The 20,103-nt window shown below is 38.9% G+C and overlaps 1 protein-coding gene and 1 long non-coding RNA gene across 15 annotated transcripts in view; one reads left to right on the plus strand and one right to left on the minus strand.

The window, feature by feature from the left end:
• The window catches only part of ZEB1 (zinc finger E-box binding homeobox 1), a 200,778-nt gene extending 187,944 nt beyond the window's left edge, over window positions 1-12,834 (minus strand). For 4 of the 13 annotated variants that reach the window (XM_074324716.1, XM_074324712.1, XM_074324715.1 and 1 more), the window contains exon 1: window positions 12,732-12,834. In XM_074324716.1, the coding sequence (XP_074180817.1) occupies window positions 12,732-12,789 (58 nt within the window). In that variant the 5' untranslated portion in view covers window positions 12,790-12,834. Of the gene's footprint in view, window positions 1-10,206; window positions 10,426-10,526; window positions 10,837-11,711; window positions 11,854-12,731 lie in introns of those variants that run through there. The other 9 variants (XM_019731500.2, XM_019731499.2, XM_074324717.1 and 6 more) reach the window with 8 other exon arrangements.
• The window catches only part of LOC141569987 (uncharacterized), a 112,181-nt gene continuing 104,067 nt past the window's right edge, over window positions 11,990-20,103 (plus strand). For both annotated transcript variants that reach the window (XR_012493749.1, XR_012493750.1), the window contains exon 1: window positions 11,990-12,518. This is a non-coding gene — a long non-coding RNA (uncharacterized LOC141569987). The remainder of the gene's footprint in view (window positions 12,519-20,103) is intronic.

Below are 20,103 nucleotides of genomic sequence, written 5' to 3' on the forward strand. Positions count from 1 at the left end.
GTATGAATAAGTAAATAAATGTAACTGTAATTAACCTAAGTAACAAAACATTTTTTCTTTAGCCACAACAAAATGAGAGGTAAAGTATGTAGCTAAAAATCAAGATCAAATATTTATACCAAGGTAACTGGCATAATAATAATTAATGCCAAGGTAAGAGTAGCTTTATTTGATGTATAAGTTACCGTTTTAATGGGAAAAAAAGTTAAAGGAAATACTATTCTAATTTAAATGAAAAATCACCAGTCTAAGAATGGACTGAAAAACCTCTCAATTTCCAATGAAAAATAATTTATAACCCACTCAGATGTATATACTTTTAAATATTTATTAAACACAAGAAAACAAAGCCTAAGTACGTTACCAAGTCTTTCAAGTTACCTTGGGATAGAGGGGAACAGGGCAGTGACATTTTTAATTATTCCTTCAACAAGCACTAAATGCCCACCATGCATCAGAGGCGCTGAGAAGCAACGAAGAGCAGTGGCTGAGAGCACAGATTCTAAAGTCAGACTAAATGGATTCAAATCTCTGTCCTACTTATTAGCTGTGTGACCTTGGGTACATTAATCTCTCTTTGCTGTTTTCCTCATCTGTAAAAGGGGTCTAAAAATAGTGATGGGATTACTGTGAGAATCAAATGAGCTGATAAACGTAACGCACCCCAAGCAGCGCCCGGCACACAGTAATAGTACAAACGCAGTAGGTGCCGCGTGTGCCGTTACAACTACGACTCCCGCCTACTGGCATGCCAGCACGAGTAAGGCCGTCTCCATGCTAAAGGAAACCACAGGCAAGGAAGATGACATACGAACAAACCATGATACAGTAGAGTCAGTACAATAAGTATGAAAGACAGATTGACAGGTATAACAGAAGATAACTAACTTTCCATGACAAATGGAAAAGGGATTAGAGAAAACATTTTGGAAGAAGTACCTGAGAGGAATTCCTGTTCACCTTTCAAAATACACCAGAAAACATGGGGTAGTGAAAAAGGAAGTATATTTCAGGTACAGGGGACAAAAGTATATTCAAAGACATGGAGGAAAAAGCTTATAGATACAGGGATCTATGGGTCATAGGTAGTAGGGAGGTGGGCAGCAGATAGAAAGAAGCAGTATCAATAGAAAGGATCATAAATCAGGGCCTGTGTGTCATGTTAAGGATCTTAGTTTTATCCAGTGAATTAATAAGAACCAGGGAAGGGATTTAATTGGGAGAATGACTGAATCAGACTTTTTTTTTTTTTACAAAGATAATTTTGGCAGCAACCAGCATGACAGAGAAGAGTGGAGAGAAACAATAGGCTAATGTAAGAGTTTGGGTGAAAAAGGAGGATCCTAAAGCAACAGAAATAGAACTGGAGAGAGAAAGACTTGATTTGAGAGCTATTCTGGAGGCAGAAAATGACCGATTTGATTATCAGGTTATGAGAGGAAAGGTTAACCCTAGGTTTTAACTTGGAAGCGTAAACATTGGCAGTGGCACTAACAAGACAGTGAATGCAGAAGGAAAGCAAGCCTAAGTGGGAGATAAAAGGAATTCAACTTTGGACAAGTCAAGTTTGAGAATCCTGTGGGATATATAAGTGGAGACAACTGTACACATATATTTCCAGCTCAGTCTAGTTCTGGGCAAGAGATAAAGATTTTGAAAACACCAGCACAGCTAAAACTAAGAGCGTGGGGTTGGGTCAGACTTCTAGGTAGGGCACATCCAGTGAGAAGAGAAGCAGCCCGGGGTAATCCCGAAGAGGAAGCTCTGAGAAAGAATGGGAAGCGATGAGAAAACAAGAGTAATAATATGGAAGCTGAGGAAGCAAAACTTTCCAGCAGAGTCAACAATATCAAATACAGGGAAGTAAAATAAGATAAAGGTGGAGAAAGGTTCATGGTTCTTGGAGGTAACTGGAGATCTTTACACTGCAGCTTCAGCAGAACAGCAGGGAACCTGTATGCAAGGAATTTAGAGATGGCTGCGTACATTTTCATGTCAAAAAATAAAATCATGTCCCTTAATCAACTCAATATAAATGGTAGATTTAAATAAATTCCCCACGTAAAAATAAAAGCTAGGGAATGTGAAAAAGAGTTAGTATAGTGCTAAACTCATTGAAACCATACAGGAAATTAGAGACCGTGAAGATAACACTCACATTCTGCTTAACTATGGCCATTTTCTTTGGGCATCTTTCCCTGAAACTTTAGCCTTACTGAAGTATGTCTCCATGAATTACAAATGTGTCAAGGACATGAGAATTTTTGAAAACACTTACAGAGCACAACACAATTGCTCTCAACTTAAAAATGTATAAAACCAGAAAAGCAGGATTTGTGTTCCTCTACTATCTTTATCTTTGGTTCATAGTTGAGTCCTGAAAAATACATTTTTTAAAATTTAAATAGAAATTCTCATATTGAATTTTGATGAGTAAAGACCAAGTTTTTGTCTCTTGCAAACTACTCAAGGCTACTTCAGGCAGGCTTGTAGATGAAGATCAAAACAGGATATAGACAAAAATTAACCTGAAATGGATCATAGAACTAAATGTTAAAACTATACATTTCTTAAAAAAATATAGAAGTACATCTTCTTGGAGTGGGCAAAGATTTCTTAGAACACAAAAAGCACACAGCCTAAAAGAATTAAATTATAAATTGGACTTCATCAAAATTTACAACTTTGGCACTACAATGATAACATTAAGAAAATTAAAAGATGAGCCACAGAAAGGGATAAAAATATTTCAAAAAGCTACATCCAACAAAGAATATATAAAGAACTCATTACTCAGTAATAAAGACAAGCAATCCAATTAAAAGCAGACACATGATTGCAACAGTTCACAAAAGAAAATATACAAATGGCCCTTAAGTACATCGAAAGATACTCAAACATCATTATCAGTAAAATCCAAATTAAAGTAAAAAAGATACTAACACACATCTACTGGAGTAGCTGAAATTAAAAATATGGACAAATGTTTGCAAGGATTGTGGCAACTAGAACTTTACATACATCGGTAGTAGAAATATAAAATGTTACATGCACTTTAGAAATCAGTTTGGCAGTTTCTTATAAAGTTAAACATGCACTTACCATATGACCCAGCAATTCTATTTCTGGGTATTTATCCAAAAGAAATATAAGCATATACGCAAAAATTTGTATGTGAATATTCACAGTTTTATTCTATGACAAAGAGTCAGAAACCCAAATAGTAAGTCCACTGTAGGTGAATGGATAAAGAAATTGTGATATATTCATGCAACGGAATACTCCTCAGCAATACAAAAAGAATGCACTATTGCTACATGCAGTAATGTGGACGAATCTCAAAAACATTACTCTGTGCAGACGAAAGAGTACACACTGTATGCTTCTGTTTGTATGAAACTCTAGAAACAGCAAACCTAACATCTAGTGGTGAAAACCAGATTACTGGCTGCTTGGGCCAGAGGTGGGGAGGACTGACTGAGACGAGGTACCAGGGACTTTGGGGGCGAATGGGAACGTTCTGTATCTTGACTGTGGTGGTGTTTACACAGGTGTACGTCAAAACTTATCAAAATGTACATGCATAATGGTGTATATTTGCACCTCAATAAAGTTTATTAAAACACACACACACACCCCAAACAGGGCATGACTTTAACTGTTGTCTTAGGATTTCCTTGATCTATATCATAAGAGCATAGTAAGACAAGCATCTTCTTAAATATATTCCAAACCAAGTGAGTGTATGAAAAGCTATGGATGCCACACTCCTGAGGCTTTTCAAATAGAGAATATAAAGTTTAGTTTCCTTGGACTTGGCTTCTTCATACAACAGAGTAACACCAGACATTATCTTTCAAGTCCATGCCAATATTTTACATAACAGTAAATGGTGAGGTCTTTCCCAATATAATGCCCCTAAAGAGAGTCCAAAGCAGCCTTCCTCAAGCTGAAAGACGTGTCACAAATAGCATTAATATGAGGCTTCAGTGTACATTACTATTCTATTACTGATTTAACAAACAGCCTTATCATTTGGCCTAGAACAACTAAGCAATGTTTGAGGTCAAAGCTGCAGAAACAATGAACAGATTTTGCAACATCATCTTATTAGATGGCTGTTTGAGCTAATATTGGGCAAGAGGATAAGAAATTAAATGTCAATTGATACAAAATATATTTAAAACAAATAACAATCTAATAATGTAAGCAAAAATTTTAAACAAACATTTATTGAATACTTGAAACATGTATTAGGCACAGTGCTTCATACGTCTCATTTAACCTTCCCAACTCTGAGATTATCATCCCTGTATTACATATGGGGAAATTCAAGCACAGGGAGACTAAGTAACTTGGGCAAGGTGACTCAGCTAGTAAATTACAGGATCAACCCAAACTCTTGACCACTATGTTTGTTCCTCTTAAGAAAGAAATGCCATATTGAAAAGGTGAACCCCAGATGCATTAAAGACCTAAATATGAAAAGTAAAACTACAAAACTATTAGAATATCTTTGCAATTTATGGATTAGGATGGAGTTCTTACTACCCACAAAGTCAAAATTTGACAGATTTAAATACATTAAAATTAAGGATGCCTGTACCATAGTCAAATCAACAGATGACTGACACACTAGGAAGTAAAACCACCAAGGGATTAGTCTCTCAAATAAACAGAGAATTCTGGGAAATGAGTAAGAAGTGGAAACCTAACTAAAAAGAAGGGCAAAGGATATGAAGAGGCCAGACATGGAAAGGGTAACTCAAATGGTATAGCAAGGAAATGAAGAAAAGATCACTCTCCATGGCAAAAAGAGAAACATATATGAAAGCAACAATGCTATTTTAGTTAACTGTCAAAATGTGAGAAAATTAGAATTTTTATAGATTGTTAGTAAGGGTAAAAATTGGTGTAGCCATTTTAGAAACAATCTGGCAGAATTTAGTGATACTAAACATAAGACTAACCTATAAGCTAATAATACCACACCTGGATTTATGTCTCCAGAGAAACTCTTCCACAGATGTTAGCAACATGTAGAAAGACATTTATTACAGAACTATTTGTATCTAAGAGCTGGAGTCAACCTGGACATCCATCATTAGGGGAACTGACAAGTAACTTATGCTAGAGGCAAACCATGAAATACTGCACAGTTAGATTCAATGAACTACAAGTACATGCAACAACATGAACAGATCGAAAACATGCTGAGGGAAGAAAGTATAGAGCAAAACAGCAGTTACATAGAGGCAAAACACACAAAGAACTACATAATTTTACTAGAACAGAGGCAAGTACATATATAAACACACATTAGATTGGGTACAAGTAAGAGTTGGGAAGGACAGAATAAATGGCAGTTGAGGCTGAGAATGAAGAGGAAAAATTAAAATCCAAATAATGAGAGTATACCTCTAAGTAACAGTAAACTAATTCCCTGCATCTGAAGTGCTTTAAGTAGTATAGTCACATTAACTATTACATTTACAGATTTATGTAAATGGTTAGAAATCCCTTTTTCTGAGATGATTGATGATTGAACATTCTACACAATACATTTTCGTTTTAACTATGATAAATTTGAAAATTCATGGCGTCTAGTTTTTGCTTGTTACCATCACAGATACATATGCTCCAAATGGTCTAATAAAAGGAATACTGAGCTATGAACTTGAAAAGCGGTAACCTAGTCTTAATCTAACTAGTAACAGGAACTTGGCAAAAACCTTTTACCTTTTTGAATCTGTTTACTTATCTGCTCAAATGGATTTGGATGATTCTACAAAATTCCTCCAGTCCAAAATTATTTCATTTGTTTTCTTAGTTAATATTAATTCATATGAAATTATTCTCTCTCCTCCAATTATTCCCCGTCCATGACCCTCTCAAAAGTAAAAAACAACCGTATCAGGAGATTTAGAAAAATTATGTAGCAACAGGAGTGAACAGCAACTTAGATTTTTAGGGTAGAAAGGAGAAAACATTGAAGAGATACTGTGATTTTCACAACCATTTCAAGTACCGTGTTGCCCCGAAAATAAGACTGCGTCTTATATTAATTTTTGCTCCAAAAGACGCCATTAGGGCTTATGTTCAGGGATGCCATCCTGAAAAATCATGCTAGGGCTTATTTTCCGGTTAGGTTTTATTTTGGGGGAAATACCGTATCCAAGGCAGAGCAAGGCTAACTCGAGCCCAGGTTCAGACAACCTACTCCTTAAAGGATTTCACCATATGCTGTTCCACGTCACTATTAATGCCTCTCAAGACACGTGCTAAAGGATCTTACCTAGTTTCTACTTGAAAACTGTACATTTCAGCTTATCTGTATCAATTTTGAGATTAAAAAATAATCTCTAAATATCTCTCCCATATTAAAAAAAATCTAAGATTCCGAGAGAATGATGATTTTTTTAAATCAACAATCTAGTCACATTCAGCATTTAACAAAAAAACCAAACATTCAATTAGAGCTGTGGATTAAATGGATATAAAGACCTTAAGAAAATTACGACATATTATTGTAGGTTGGTGAACATGAATTAAATAACAGAACATGTATTAAATAACAGAAAGATGACTGAAGAGACAAGTGAGAAAAAAATAACTTCTTAGATGATGAAAACTCAAGAATCTAACAACATACAGCTATAATACAAGTATAGTCTTGAATTCGGCTTTTTCCCCCTTCCCTTTCGGAATCTGTCAATTTACCTACACCTAAATGATATACTCCAAAATATGTTTCAACAAAATTAATGAAGTGAGTTCTAAATAGTTTTTCTCTGGAAACAATCTTAAGACAAATTTTAGTTATCAGAGCATTTTTGCTATTTAAGTAGTATGGTATATTGCCATTTTCAAGTCTCCCAGTTTCAGGTTAACAAGCAGTAAAACCACCTCCATCAAGATTAAAATCTAGCCATTGCTCACACCATAATCAAAATTTTTATTTGGTAAGCTGATGTCCTAAGAATGCTCCCTTTAGGAATACAGTTCTTAAAACACTGCTCCATTCAAAGGAAAATATAATTTCCTGCATCAATGCCTGTATGATAATAGATCAGCTATGCTTTTAACTTGGGTTGCTAAAAAACTTTTTCTACTAGGTATATACCCATTTATTTTCTATGTTTAACTTAAATCTAGTCTAATGATTACTTAGCAGGTAATATGTATAACATGAGCCTTTTAAAAGTCCATTTCATTATATTTCTTAATCGGGGTACTTTCCTAATTTAAATTTTAAAAATTTTCTTTCAACAATGAGCTTTTATTTTAGCTTATGTCTCTATTATTAACAGAAATGAATATGCATTTCCTCATAAATTAGCGATTAAGCCACAAAGATTACGAAACTTTTTTCAATCCTAAATACTATTTATATAATTTCATCAAGTCCTCTAATATCTCATTACACTTTTGCACACTAATACGTATCTTGTTCCAACATCTGCACCATTTTTATATCCTCTACTGCAATTCAATGCAGGTAGTTAAGAGTAGCTAACAATATAATTCCACATGATATTGCATCTATGTTTACATCTGGCTCTAATCACATGCTTAAAGGTGATTTATACAGCAAAACGCAAAAAGGGGGAAAAATAAAAACACAACTATGAGAAATAATTGTGCTATTATTTTTTCAATATTCCCAATTTGGTAGAACTTTCTCACCACATGCTTCAAAGAGACTAAAATTGCAAACATAGGGTACGGCATTTCAAAAATACTGGACACTAGAGAAAGAAAAAAAGTACTAACCAATTTCATATGCTCTTTATATGAGGGTCACCTTAACAAGTGATTGATCCTTTCAATTGATAAGATACTTTAAGTTTTGCTCCATGCTACAATTATGAATGTCATGGTGTTTGTAGTAAAGCTTCCCAGTTCATAAAAAAAGTAAATGAATCACACCTAGTCACTACTGAGCTCTAGGAATTAGGAGACTACCAAATTATGTATCAGGAAATTATGTATCAAGAAATATGTATCAGGAAACGTAAAACTATCCTTACACACACACACACACACACACACACACACACACACACACACACAAAGACCCATGATGTACTACAATGAGAAATTCACACAGGCTTACCTGAAAATTCACGTAATTCTACCTAATTCAGGATCAGTGGTATTACTATTGCATTATAGTACTGGTATTGGCACATCTATAGAAACACCATTAAGAATAATTAGGGAAATAAATACTTCTAATATTTGATCAATGAAAGGCTCCCAAAAGTTTACAGTTATATTAACTTAATTATTTAAGGACACAAACCAAAAAGATATAACTAAATTCATTAAGTCTTGTGCAACTATTTATATGTATAAGCTATAATATCAATTTACATATTTGTTGAAAAGGATTCTTTTAATACAAGCAGACAATCATTAACAAATAGAGACTTATTCACTGCATTTAAAACCTCTAAACCAACTTACATTCCTTAATTTACAATTGATAAATTTAAAATGTATATACTACCTGATTCTGATTCTTAAATAGAAGGCGAAGAAAAAGATATAATCTAAAAATCACTAACATTTGAGTGACTGCCAGTTAACACCTTCATTAGTAGTTGTCTGCCAACATGTGCATAGTTTAAGTCTACACAGTGACGGGAAAATAATTACACACTATAACCAATCAATTAATTGCAATTTTTCTTACCATATTTACCCATTTACATCTTTTGACCTCTAAAATTATCTTTTTTGAGGCTTCTTACTATGAATAAAAAAGGTTAAAAAATATAGTAAATATGCAAAATAAATATGGGCCAACTATTACATGTTCTTCTCCAAACCTAACAACATAAAACAAAAGATTTTTTTTAAAGGCAGTAATACAACTTGTCTCAAGCAAGACTAAATTGATAGCAAACTGAATTTCAAGATTTAAAAAGCTCAAATTTATAAAAATGTTCACATTAAAACATTCCTACCTCTTTCCAGTCCTAGCAGAGTAGAACATGCTTATGCCGAATTTATCCAGGGCCAGTTGAAATACAGTAAGACTCAGAATTACACCATAGGTCCCAATCAATACAGAGGTCCCAATCAACAGGAGATAAACAGACTTATGGTACCACTACACCAATAATCATTTTTGTTAGCATCCTCTACTGGTGGTTTCCAAAGACAGCAAGTGAAAATGGTGCAAATGACAGAAAGATATGTACCTGCTATTCCATGTAAAGTGAATTAATCATCATGTGGTCATTAGTAGCTAGACTACATTTCTCCAAAATGCATATAAACACACATACATACATACAAAAACCACACAGAGAATAGAAGTGGAAAATGAGAAAACAGATTTTTAAAATACAATAAAGCATTACATCATAAATGGTTAAAAATCGATCTAAGCAATTCTAATGCCACTCTTTTATAGATGATTAACATCATTATCATAAAGTTCCTATACAAGGTTTGATGCTTTGGCCACACCTTGCTCAATTGGTTTACCCCTGTCAAGTTACATTACTTGATTCTCCAATTAATATCCTACTCTGCAAATATAGTCCAGAAAGGAAATTAAAATATTTTACTGGAGGCTTAGCAGTTAAATCTGCATACCTTACTTATTTTAAAATGAACAAAAAAATTATATATAAATAATAGCATAAAGTATCTCCATGACTACCTGCCACCGTATACAACATTTATTTCTTCATTAAAAAAGATTTGAGAGTTCACATTTTTCCAAGCAATTCTCTCTAATAAACAACTGCAACTCAAATATGATTGCGTTGCTAAGAAATATTAACCAGCACCTACCCTGAGGTTTCATAACACAATGGCATATATAACTTCATTTTTAATTTGCAAATTATAAGGCTTAATCAAATAGCACGGCAGTAATCATCAGCAATGGATGAAATGCATTTGAGAACAAAAAGAAATACAAAGACAGAGCCAAAAGTGACGAAAATGGAAGATACCTGTAGTAGTATAGTGCTATCTTAAACACCTTTTGTTTTCTCAGAGTAATGCATACTGCAGACAAGACATTTTGCGCTAAGCAGCCCCAAATCTGTTTTTCTAATATTAAAAACAAAGGAAAAACACTGACAGTAAGCGTGGTAAATAAATCCCTCCCTGGAGAATGAAAGCAGCAGACAGGAGGGGGCTGACATACATACAGGAGAAAACTAAACACCATCTTTTTTCTACCTGCACAAGTTGCCATTTGCTGCAGCGACCGAGAACCTCTTTTTCCTGTTGATTTCAAGTACCTTTCAGGATAGCTTTTTTCCCCCTTAAGTCATCTGTTGATATGCCTTATGGGTGTAATATTCACATCACAGGATCTTTAGGAGAAAAATCCATTCTTTCCTGCTCAGGTAAACATGTTTACAGCAGCTGCACAGACGCTGGGTGGTTCAGACTCACATGTCACACACATGTCGTCAGCAACAAGAAAAGCCCCTTTCTATGGCGATGAACATTTTAAATAAGGTAAAAAGCGAACAACCCTTTCCGAACCAACTTACCTTTCATAAAGCCACATCAGCACCAGCGGCAACAGCTCAATACAGAACACACAGTATTTGACGCTAAAACAGGAAATTAAAATTGCAATAGCCTATGCTCTGCTCCTTACTGTAACAAGTCCTCTCTCACAATGAGGATACAAAATATTAGTTATCGATCATAATTGTTTGATGCTTTTAAATGCAAATATTTGAATAACTACAATCATTCGTGGAAGCAGTGATTTTAATGTTGGCTCAAATATATTAAAATGTTTACGATTGGAAAGAAACATCTTGAAACAGCTTAAAACCTTCGTATCTGTTTCTAGACAGGAAATCCCACACAAAATCTAAAATTGCCAGGAAAGGTTACAAAACCTCGCGTTTCGCATCCCAGAGGGGAGGGAGAAAGGGAGCCCTGGCGCGGGGGAGGGGGCGGGGGGATCGCGAGAGTTTTTACTTAAACACGTATTTCCTCATTTTCTGGAAGATACAGTGATTCCATTATAGGCGCATTTATTTCCCTACTCTTAAAAACTCGTTTTAAAAATAACGCAAGAACCCAGACAAGCCCCTCGGTCCAAATGTACGTGTAATTCCTTATATAGCCTGGGCCGCAGCCGGCGGCAGAGCCGTTGCCGCCCATTATTATACAAACAGGTACCCGGCCGGCGGGCGGGGGCCTCTCCCCGCGCTCCTGCCGCCCCCGGGCGGACAAGTCTTGCCCCTCTCGCCACAGGAACTGTCCAGACAATAACAATCAGCAGACATTTCGCTGCTGAACAGGAGGGAGAGAAAGCACAGAATCGCCCCTGAGATAAGCAAAAATACAATCAACTTACAACGTCTCTCCAAACTGGAAAAGGCGAATGTGCAACAACAACCACATGTTCGGGTCTCTCTCGCAATCTCTCTCTCTCTTTCTGTCTCTCTGTCTCTGTCTTTATTTATTTAAAACTCTCACGCCAGGCCGAGGGGTGTGTATTTCCCCGGCACATCAGCACAGATCAATAAACACTGCAGCTGCAGAGCGAGCAGCCGACCCGCACGTCCGTCAGTTCGCCCTCCCCCTCCCCCACTCCCCTTCCACCCGAGATCGCGAGCGCCATCCAAGCTCCATTATCCGGCTTCAGCGCTCCGAGCGTCCGGCTCAGGTAACAACTTCCCCAAAAACCGAAAGAGAAAAGAGAGAGGCGTACGCACACAGCCCCATCCCAGCGCGGAGAAGGAGTCTTCCCCGGGGAGGGAGCTCTGTCTGTGGTGCTTTCCTGTCTCTAACCAGGTAACAACTCCACAAACACACCCGCTGCCCGGCTCGCCGCCATCCACAGATCGCCCCCAGCAGCAAGTAGGCGCCCGCTGCTGCCCCGCCGTCCCTGCCGCCCCACCAGCGCCCCACAGGACGTGGACCTCACTCGCAGGGCTCGCCGCGGCGGCCCAGGGCGCGGTGGCCGGGGCGCGGGGGAGGAGGGGCACTTAGGGACCCGCGCCTCCGCCGCTAATCCCCACTCCGCGAGCGCGCCGGCCGGTCACAACTTTACAGCAGCGGGCTGAGCCCCGTCCGCCCGCGGCGCGCCCCGCCGGCCCCCGCGCACACGCGCGCACGGACGACACGCAGCCGGGCCACCGCGTCCCATCGCCCGCCGCGCGCCCGCAGCCGACCCACCCTGCCCGAGCCGCGGGGCCCAAGCGACGGCGCGGGCTGGGGCCGCGACGCGCGGAAGCCACTTTGCACGGCCAGCGCCGGCACAAGTTAGTTCCCGGCTCCCGGGGGCCTCGGCGCTGAGGGAGAATACGGCGGAGGGGGCTGAGGAGGAGGGGGAGCGGGGAGGCGCGAGGGGCAGAAGAGTGGGGAAAAGTGAGAAAAGAAGCAACAGCCTCTCCACCCGGGACCAGAAAAGTGGCCGCCGCGTCCCGACCGCTCGCCCTGCGCCGGGGATGCGGCGGCGCCGGCTAACGGTCCAGGGAGGCGGCAGGGGCGGCAGGAGCCGCTAGGCGGAGAGAGACCAGGTAAGAGACATAACGGTTCAGGGAGAGCGAGCGGCCGCGGCGCGGCTCCGGCAGCGGAGGGGGGCAGAGAGCACTACTTTCTACTTTCCCACTCCACTTTGCCAGTCCCTGCCCCGGCCGCCCCCAGCCCGGCTCGCCCCCCTCACCCCCGGGGCGCCCCGGCTGCCCGGCTCCCCCTGACTCCGCCGCTCCCCGGTCCCCTCCGCCACTCACCGTTATTGCGCCGCGGGTTCGCCTGCTTTCTGCGCTTACACCTGGGGCCATCCGCCATGATCCTCTCGCTTGTGTCTAAATGCTCGAGTCACCTCCTCCCCCTCCCTCCCTCCTCCCCCCCACCCCTCCGCCTCCACCCCTCCCCCCTCCCCACCGCACCTGGTTTACGACACTCGCGGCTTTACGACATCACCTTCCTTACACCTAGAGCCGCTCGCTCTACGGCCGGAACCTTGTTGCTAGGGAGAGGACGGTTTGCGGCAACACTGGAAACAGCTGTGTTTGAATTGAGGGGCGAGGGAAAAGTTTCCCTCAGGTGTCTTGGGATGGGGGAGGGAGACATTGGGAAACTGAGGGAACCTGGTCAGACGGGCGACAGGCTGTCAGAGTGAGAAAGGTAAAGGAGGAGGTTCCGCGGCGTTCTGCCTCTGAACTGGCCACACCCGCCGCGAATGCTTGGGGCTCGTACGGGTCTGACTGATTCTAGTCGGGACCTTGTGTCTGTCCTCAGAGTAACCGGAACAACCTGTCTCCCCCTTCCTCAAGGTTAGGCTCCGCTCCCACGCAGCGTTCGTCCGCTCTGCGCACCCCGGGGCTCCGCAGAGGGTCGTGCCCCGGACTCCCCCGGGAGTTCCCCGGGTTAGGAGTAGGGCAGGTTCGGGAACGGTGAAGGACTGTTTTGGGAAGCTCAGCCTCCGATCGCGAGGACGCACGGCTTCACGAGAGAGGCTACCTGACCCCCGCCCCGCCGTTCTGACTCCCTTCCATTACATGCATGGTTTTTCCCCTCAGGGAACTGGGATGGGAAGTGACTTGAATTAGATAGAACTTCAGCTGGACCGAAAGAGAGGCTAGAAGTTCCGCTTGCAAGCCACCTCGGCGGTGAAGCAAAATGAGTAATACCCACACTGCCCCTGTCTCACTTCCTCATCCACAGCAGACTCACCTGTCACCTCCGCCTGCCCCCCGCCCAGCCTCCCTGCCCTGAGCGTTCCTCTGGGCTTTCCCCGTAGAGTAGTCCCACGAGATCTCGGGCGTCAAGATTCAAAGTTAAGGTATTAACAGGCCATGACTTACCATCTAAATGGGCAGTTATCCGTATATAGGACGTTAAGGCAATAAGCATGGCTAACAAATGCGGTCTTCGAGACTGACAGATTGCTGATCTTATCTCAAGTCCCTGACTTTGTATAAATTTGGGGGATGTCTAAAAGGCCGTATAGATAACACCGCAAATACCAAGGAAGTCAAGTCTTAAGTAGTCAGTAGGATTTAGCTTTCCACTTCTTCCCCCACCTCCCTTTCAAATGAGGAAAAGCCTTTGGGACCAATTTTATGAAATAAATGAGCTGAGCTGTATTTCAAATAATATAGTTATAAATTAACAATATACGAATTATTGGTAGAGAAATTGAGAAAACTGAAACATGACTTGTAGAGTGCTAGAAATAAAGTTGCCCAGCACAGTGCTCACACTGTAGGTGCTCCATAAATGTATGCCTGTAATTTTTGTCGTACCTATGGCAAGATTCTTTATTATGTTAAAATAATCTTTTAAACACCCTCCAGAATTTTAGAAGATTCATTAATAATCTCTTCAAACCTTTCAACTGAAATTTACAGCTGAAGTCTGGTAATTTAATATTAGAAAGTTTAATCCTGAACATGAGTATAGATGAAAATTTTCTCGCTCACATTTTCTTTGGGACTTTGAGAAGTGAATACATTATTTATTGGTGCATGAAATGTCACTGTAAATATTCTTTGCTATATATTATGTCTATATATCTACTCTCATCCTCAGTGCCCAAACTACTCATTATTCTTAATGATCATTTAAGTACAGGCAGTTCTCTCTTTCCTCAATTCTATCTTAACTGAACTTGGGCATGTTAGAACCAGAAGGGTGTCCACGCTTTGCTTTATTCAAGTGGTAAGTTTCCTACCTTTTTATAACTGTAATGTTCTTCATTTGCCTTCTGAATCAGGTTATAGAATTTGTCCTTTGCCAACACCACCCCCTCCCCAATAAACACAACTTTTTTACAGTTACCCTAATTTCCAGTAAAAGAAAAAGTACTTTCTAACTCTAGCATACATTTGATTTACTCTTTTTTTTTTTAAGGTTTTATTTTATTTATTTATTTTTAAAATTTATTGGGGTGACAATTGTTAGTAAAATTACATAGATTTCAGGTGTACAATTCTGTATTACATCATCTATTCATTTTTTTCCATACTTTAGTGCTTACTGGTTTAGTTAGCTTGGGCCAGACTTATTTAACTCCATGTGAACAGATTCATTATTATTATTATTATTATTATTATTATTATTATTATTATTTTATTCTGTTCATGCTTGTGTCCTCAGCACCTAGCAGAATACCTAGTCACATAGTAGATGCTCAGTAAGTAAATATTTTTTAAATAAATTAATACTCTTGATCTTTTCAGAATCTGTTCTTCGCTATAAAATAAGGATTGTTTATTTACCTTCATCACATTTGTTCATAGGAGCAGTTGAAATCATGGACATAAAAAGCTGTTTACTGTCATTTATATCCTGTCTTATTTTGAGATAAATTGGTCTTGATTTTAGATACTCCATAATCATTTTTCCCAAATTATGAACTCAATTCACTCCTATTTTAAAAATATGTACAGGAAATACTATTGATATTCCAACTCTATACAAAATTTCAATTTTATAAAGTCCTGTAATCATGTATATTATAAATTGAATATTTGATTAATATACTTTATTGTAAATGTTCCCCAAGTTATTGCAATCTGGACTTGAAAAAAAGCAGACAAAAGTAAATCTCAGAATAAATTGCTGCTTTAAACTTGAAGCATTTGTGATAGCACTTGTCTCTTAAATATAACTAAAAAATTGGGAAAAGCCTTTAAAATAAATTTAGAAAAGGAATAAATTTATTAGAATTTACGTTTATTTAAATCAAACATGGTGGGATACCAATAAGAGTTTAACGTGTATTCTGTATTGTTGGATTTTAGCAATTGTAGTACCATCATATGATATATACTATTCAATATATACTATTTTTAATGTCAGTGAAATGTTCACATTACTTCTATTGAGCACTGGGATTGCATATGCTGAAGAAGAGGTATTTTGCTGAAAATGAATTACTGTAATCTTTTCTAAATTTACAGGAAAAAATGTAAATGGGTAGAATATTTTCAGTATTGAGTTTTTCCTATAAATTTTTCATGAACCCTTTGCACCTGCTATTTGCTTTCTATATGAGATTCATGTGTGGGTAAAATCTGACATAAAATTATTTTAAGTTTCAAATGTAGATATTTCATGGTCTTCCACATGGGGTCTGATTTCCATGTACCTAAGTTCCTGAACACATTTGACAAGGATAACATATCATTCTACAATCTTCATAAAAGTAAAAAAGTTGGTTATTTTCATGGAAGGATAACATTAATTATGTTAATTAAGGTAATTACGTTAACATGTGATTTTAATATTAGAGCTTGAAGGAAAAAGAAGAAATTTGATACCTGTTATCCATCAAAGTACAGAATTTAGAATCCCCTACAGTTGTTCCTCAATCCTTGGCTCAATAGTGACTGGATATGTGTGTGGTTCACAATGAAACAAAAGAGGGCAGTCGTAATTTCGCTGCCTGCAGTTTCACCAAATTCCGCAATGACTGAGGCAGGAAGGAAATATGACTACAGGGTGATGCAGAACCGACAGTTGTCTTTAGGACCCATGATATAGCCTCCCAGGAGGGAATAATAGGGACAAATGTTTTCCCCAGACCTCCATGTGATTTTATTATCTATTGCACCACAAAATGGTATTTCCCCCTCTGGGGAACAAGGCTCCTATTTTTAATATAAGTCAATGAAATGTTAACACTTAGAACTTCTTATTTGGAGGGCAATTTTTCAGGAACATATCTAATATGGAGAGATGTAAGTATAAAAATAGAGGTGTTTGAAGGAGGTTAATGGACATCCAAAAAATAAAACCTAATCTTTTTCATAAAATTACAGTAGTTAAATTGCTTTCAATTCCACAGAAGATAGATTATAGTTGCTAATATTGATATTACACATGAACATGAATAGCATTTTTTCTATACTAAACAGTTATAGATAATTTGTGCTAGAGAGAGAGAGAAACTTGCATATTTTATATTTGAGTAAATTTTTAGTATTCACCATGATATCCGAGGGCTGATACCTGGTTCTATTGCTTTTCCCCCCCTTTGTCTTCATGTATTTTTCTCTGGCATCTTCTTTGAGCAGCTGGCTGGTTCTCTTACAGAGTATGTCTGTTTCTTTGACCTATAGTCCTGGCCTTCTGTATTCCACAGATATTCAGTTACTGCCACTGTATCCTTGGAGTATATACATTTAAAATATTTTCAGTGAATAACAGGTTTTAGATGTCCCACTATTGTGTTGAACTCACATGAAAAAGTTGGCAATTAGACATACCCTGTGTTCAAATATATCCATAACTTTAAGATCCCTGGTCAGACCCTTCTCATTCTTTTGTCTCATGCCTCTATTTCTTTGCTCACTCTCTTTATTCTACATACATAAATAGATCACACACTGTGCCCCCTCCACTGTTTTACTTTTTAATCATTCTTTCCTCCATCTTTCTTTATTCCAGGTCTGACACAGCTCTGTTTAGATGAATTCCTTTTCTTTTTTTATTTGAGCTATTTTGAATTGTTCTAACTTGGTAATATGCTTTGCCTTTTCATGTTATTCTGGTTATTCTCTGTCCCTCAAAGTCCATTCTCTGCCTTTCCATGCTGTGAGAGGCTGATTTCTGTGGACCACGTCACCCAGGTTTCTTTACCCTCTGGTTTCTATTTGGTTTCAGCCAATTTGGAGCATTGGCAAATGATCAGAGGAAGGAAAGAGAGAGACAGAGAGAGAGAGAGGTCAGGATATTTATTTCCCCTTTCCCCATACTCCCTCCTGCCTGTCTGTGTCTTTTGGCAGTAGCTTCATTCCTCTACCTAAAGCCATGGCTCTAGTCAGACAACCCTGTACCCTGACTACGGGTCTTGGCAAGTTCCAGAAACTGCTTCTTCCCTTGTTCCTTCAGGCCTAGAAATGGTAGTGGTTTCCTGCTATTGTGAGTCCTTGGGTACTTTATCCCTTATTGGTTCCCTTAAAGCGTACCCACATCTCTGTAAATAGTTTCTTCATCAGACTGCCTTCAATTTACCCTTTGAGAATGCCATCTGTTTCCTACCAGGTCCCTGAGTAATACACATATAAAAATAAAATGTATTTTTTTACCTTACTTATTATCAACCAAGAATTCTGTTTCCATTAATTACAACACTAAACTTTAAATGTGACATAAATGTCACCCATTGACCAACTATACACTCATGTCCTAAAGTTCATATATGCAAAATCTGGTAAATACTTAGAAATTTGTCAATCTTTTACATAGGAATTATTCAATAACTATTTGTGGAATGAACACTGCCCTAATCCAAAATCTAGGAGGACTTTTATAGCCTTAAAACAATGAGAGGAGGGGAAAACATCACAATATTACGGTATTAAGATGGAGATAGCTAGTTGTCCCCATTATATTTCTTCCCAGTTTATTAATAGAACTCTCCACTCTTATCACATGGCTGCTTGAGTGAAGCTTGCATGCACCTAGGTGCTACTGTGCTACTCAGTTCTGACCCATGAGATATAAGTGGAAGTGATGTGCACAACATTTAGGACATCCTTTAAAAGGAGGTGGTGCAACATTCATTCCCTTCTTCCTCTTGGTTGGAATCAGATCGGCCGGCTAGAGCTCCTTAAAGTTAAGAAAGACAGGGCAACAAGACTGAAGGAGCCTGAGTTCTTGACACTATGGAATGCCCGAACCAACCCTGGACTTCCTACCTCCAGATCTCGTACATAGAGAGACACGTGTATCTTCTCTAAGCTACCATTGTCCTAGGCTTTCTCACACATGCAGCCAAAGGTAATCCTGTTCTATGGGGGTATGTGTGTTAAGTTTCCTATTGCTACTGTAAAAGAGTTACCATGTACATAGTGGCATAAAATAATGCAAACATATTATCTTAACAGTTCTGAAGTCAGAAGTCCAAATGGGTTTCATCAAGGTTTTGGCAGGCTTGAGTTTCTTCAGATGGCTCTAGGGGAGAACCTTGTTTCCTTGCCTTTTCCAGCTTCTAGAGGCCACCCACATTCCTTACCTCATGGACCTCCCCCTCCATCTTCAAAGCCAGCAACATCAGGCAGAGTCCTCATTTTGCCAGCTCACTAGTTTTCTGCCTTCTTCTTCCATTTATAAGGGCCTTTGTGATGACACCGTGTCCACCCGGATAATTTAGGATATCTCCCCATTTCAAGGTCATCTGCTTAGTAAGTTTAATTCCATCTGCAGTCTTAATTCCCATTTGCCATATAACCCAACATACAGGCTCTGGGGAGCGGAACATGGACATCTTTGGCCAGTAATTCTGTCTACCAAAGTATGCAAATTCTAAGTTTCGTGATTGAGAAATATGTTTTTATTGAATGTTGATTAAATATTGTTTTTTCTTTATAAACAGCTCTAAAGCATTATACTAATTGCTCATTATTTGTTAGGTAACGTTAGCATTGTGCCACAATAGAAGTTTTAATCATTATTCATTGGTTCATTTATTCAACTAATATTCCTGAGCATATTTTATGTGATGGACACAGCATGGGGCTATAAATGCCTAGCACAACCCCTGACTGCAAGACACTTACAGGTTGTGGAAGAAACAGATTGTCAAGGGGATGTTACACAAATGTTCGGGAGATACAGTATACATAGGAGAGACATCTAAACTAACCTGCAGTGATAGAATTTCTTGGAGAAGGGATAGAATTTGTCAGGAGAAGAGTTGGGGGAAGAGTGTTAAAGGAAGAAGTCACAGCATATGCAAACATCTCCAGATGAAACTATAGTGCATTGGGGGGATTTGTGAAGAGCAAATAAGATATGGTACATTAAGTGTTTTCCATAGTGCCTGGCACATGGTAAATAGTGAATGATGGGTAGTAAAAACAACAAAAGAAAATTCTCAGGCCATGATCAGCGTCGGATATTAAGAACATAATTCCAATAGAATGAAAGCATCAAATAAAGGGACTACATATTCCAGATGAGGCTGCAGAGTTAGGGAAGCAGGCACCAGATCATACGGAGATGCTAAGGATTTGGGACCTTATATTAAAAACAGTTGTTAGCCATGAAAGGGTTTTTTAAAAAGTTGAGTATCCACATTATACAAGATGTTAATTAGTGTTCTATGAGGGAAAAGAAAAAGTGAGCAGAACATCATGCATTAAGAGAGCT

The sequence above is a fragment of the Rhinolophus sinicus genome, linkage group LG02 (assembly GCF_036562045.2).
Source record: "Rhinolophus sinicus isolate RSC01 linkage group LG02, ASM3656204v1, whole genome shotgun sequence".
Classification (NCBI taxonomy): Eukaryota; Metazoa; Chordata; class Mammalia; order Chiroptera; family Rhinolophidae; genus Rhinolophus; species Rhinolophus sinicus.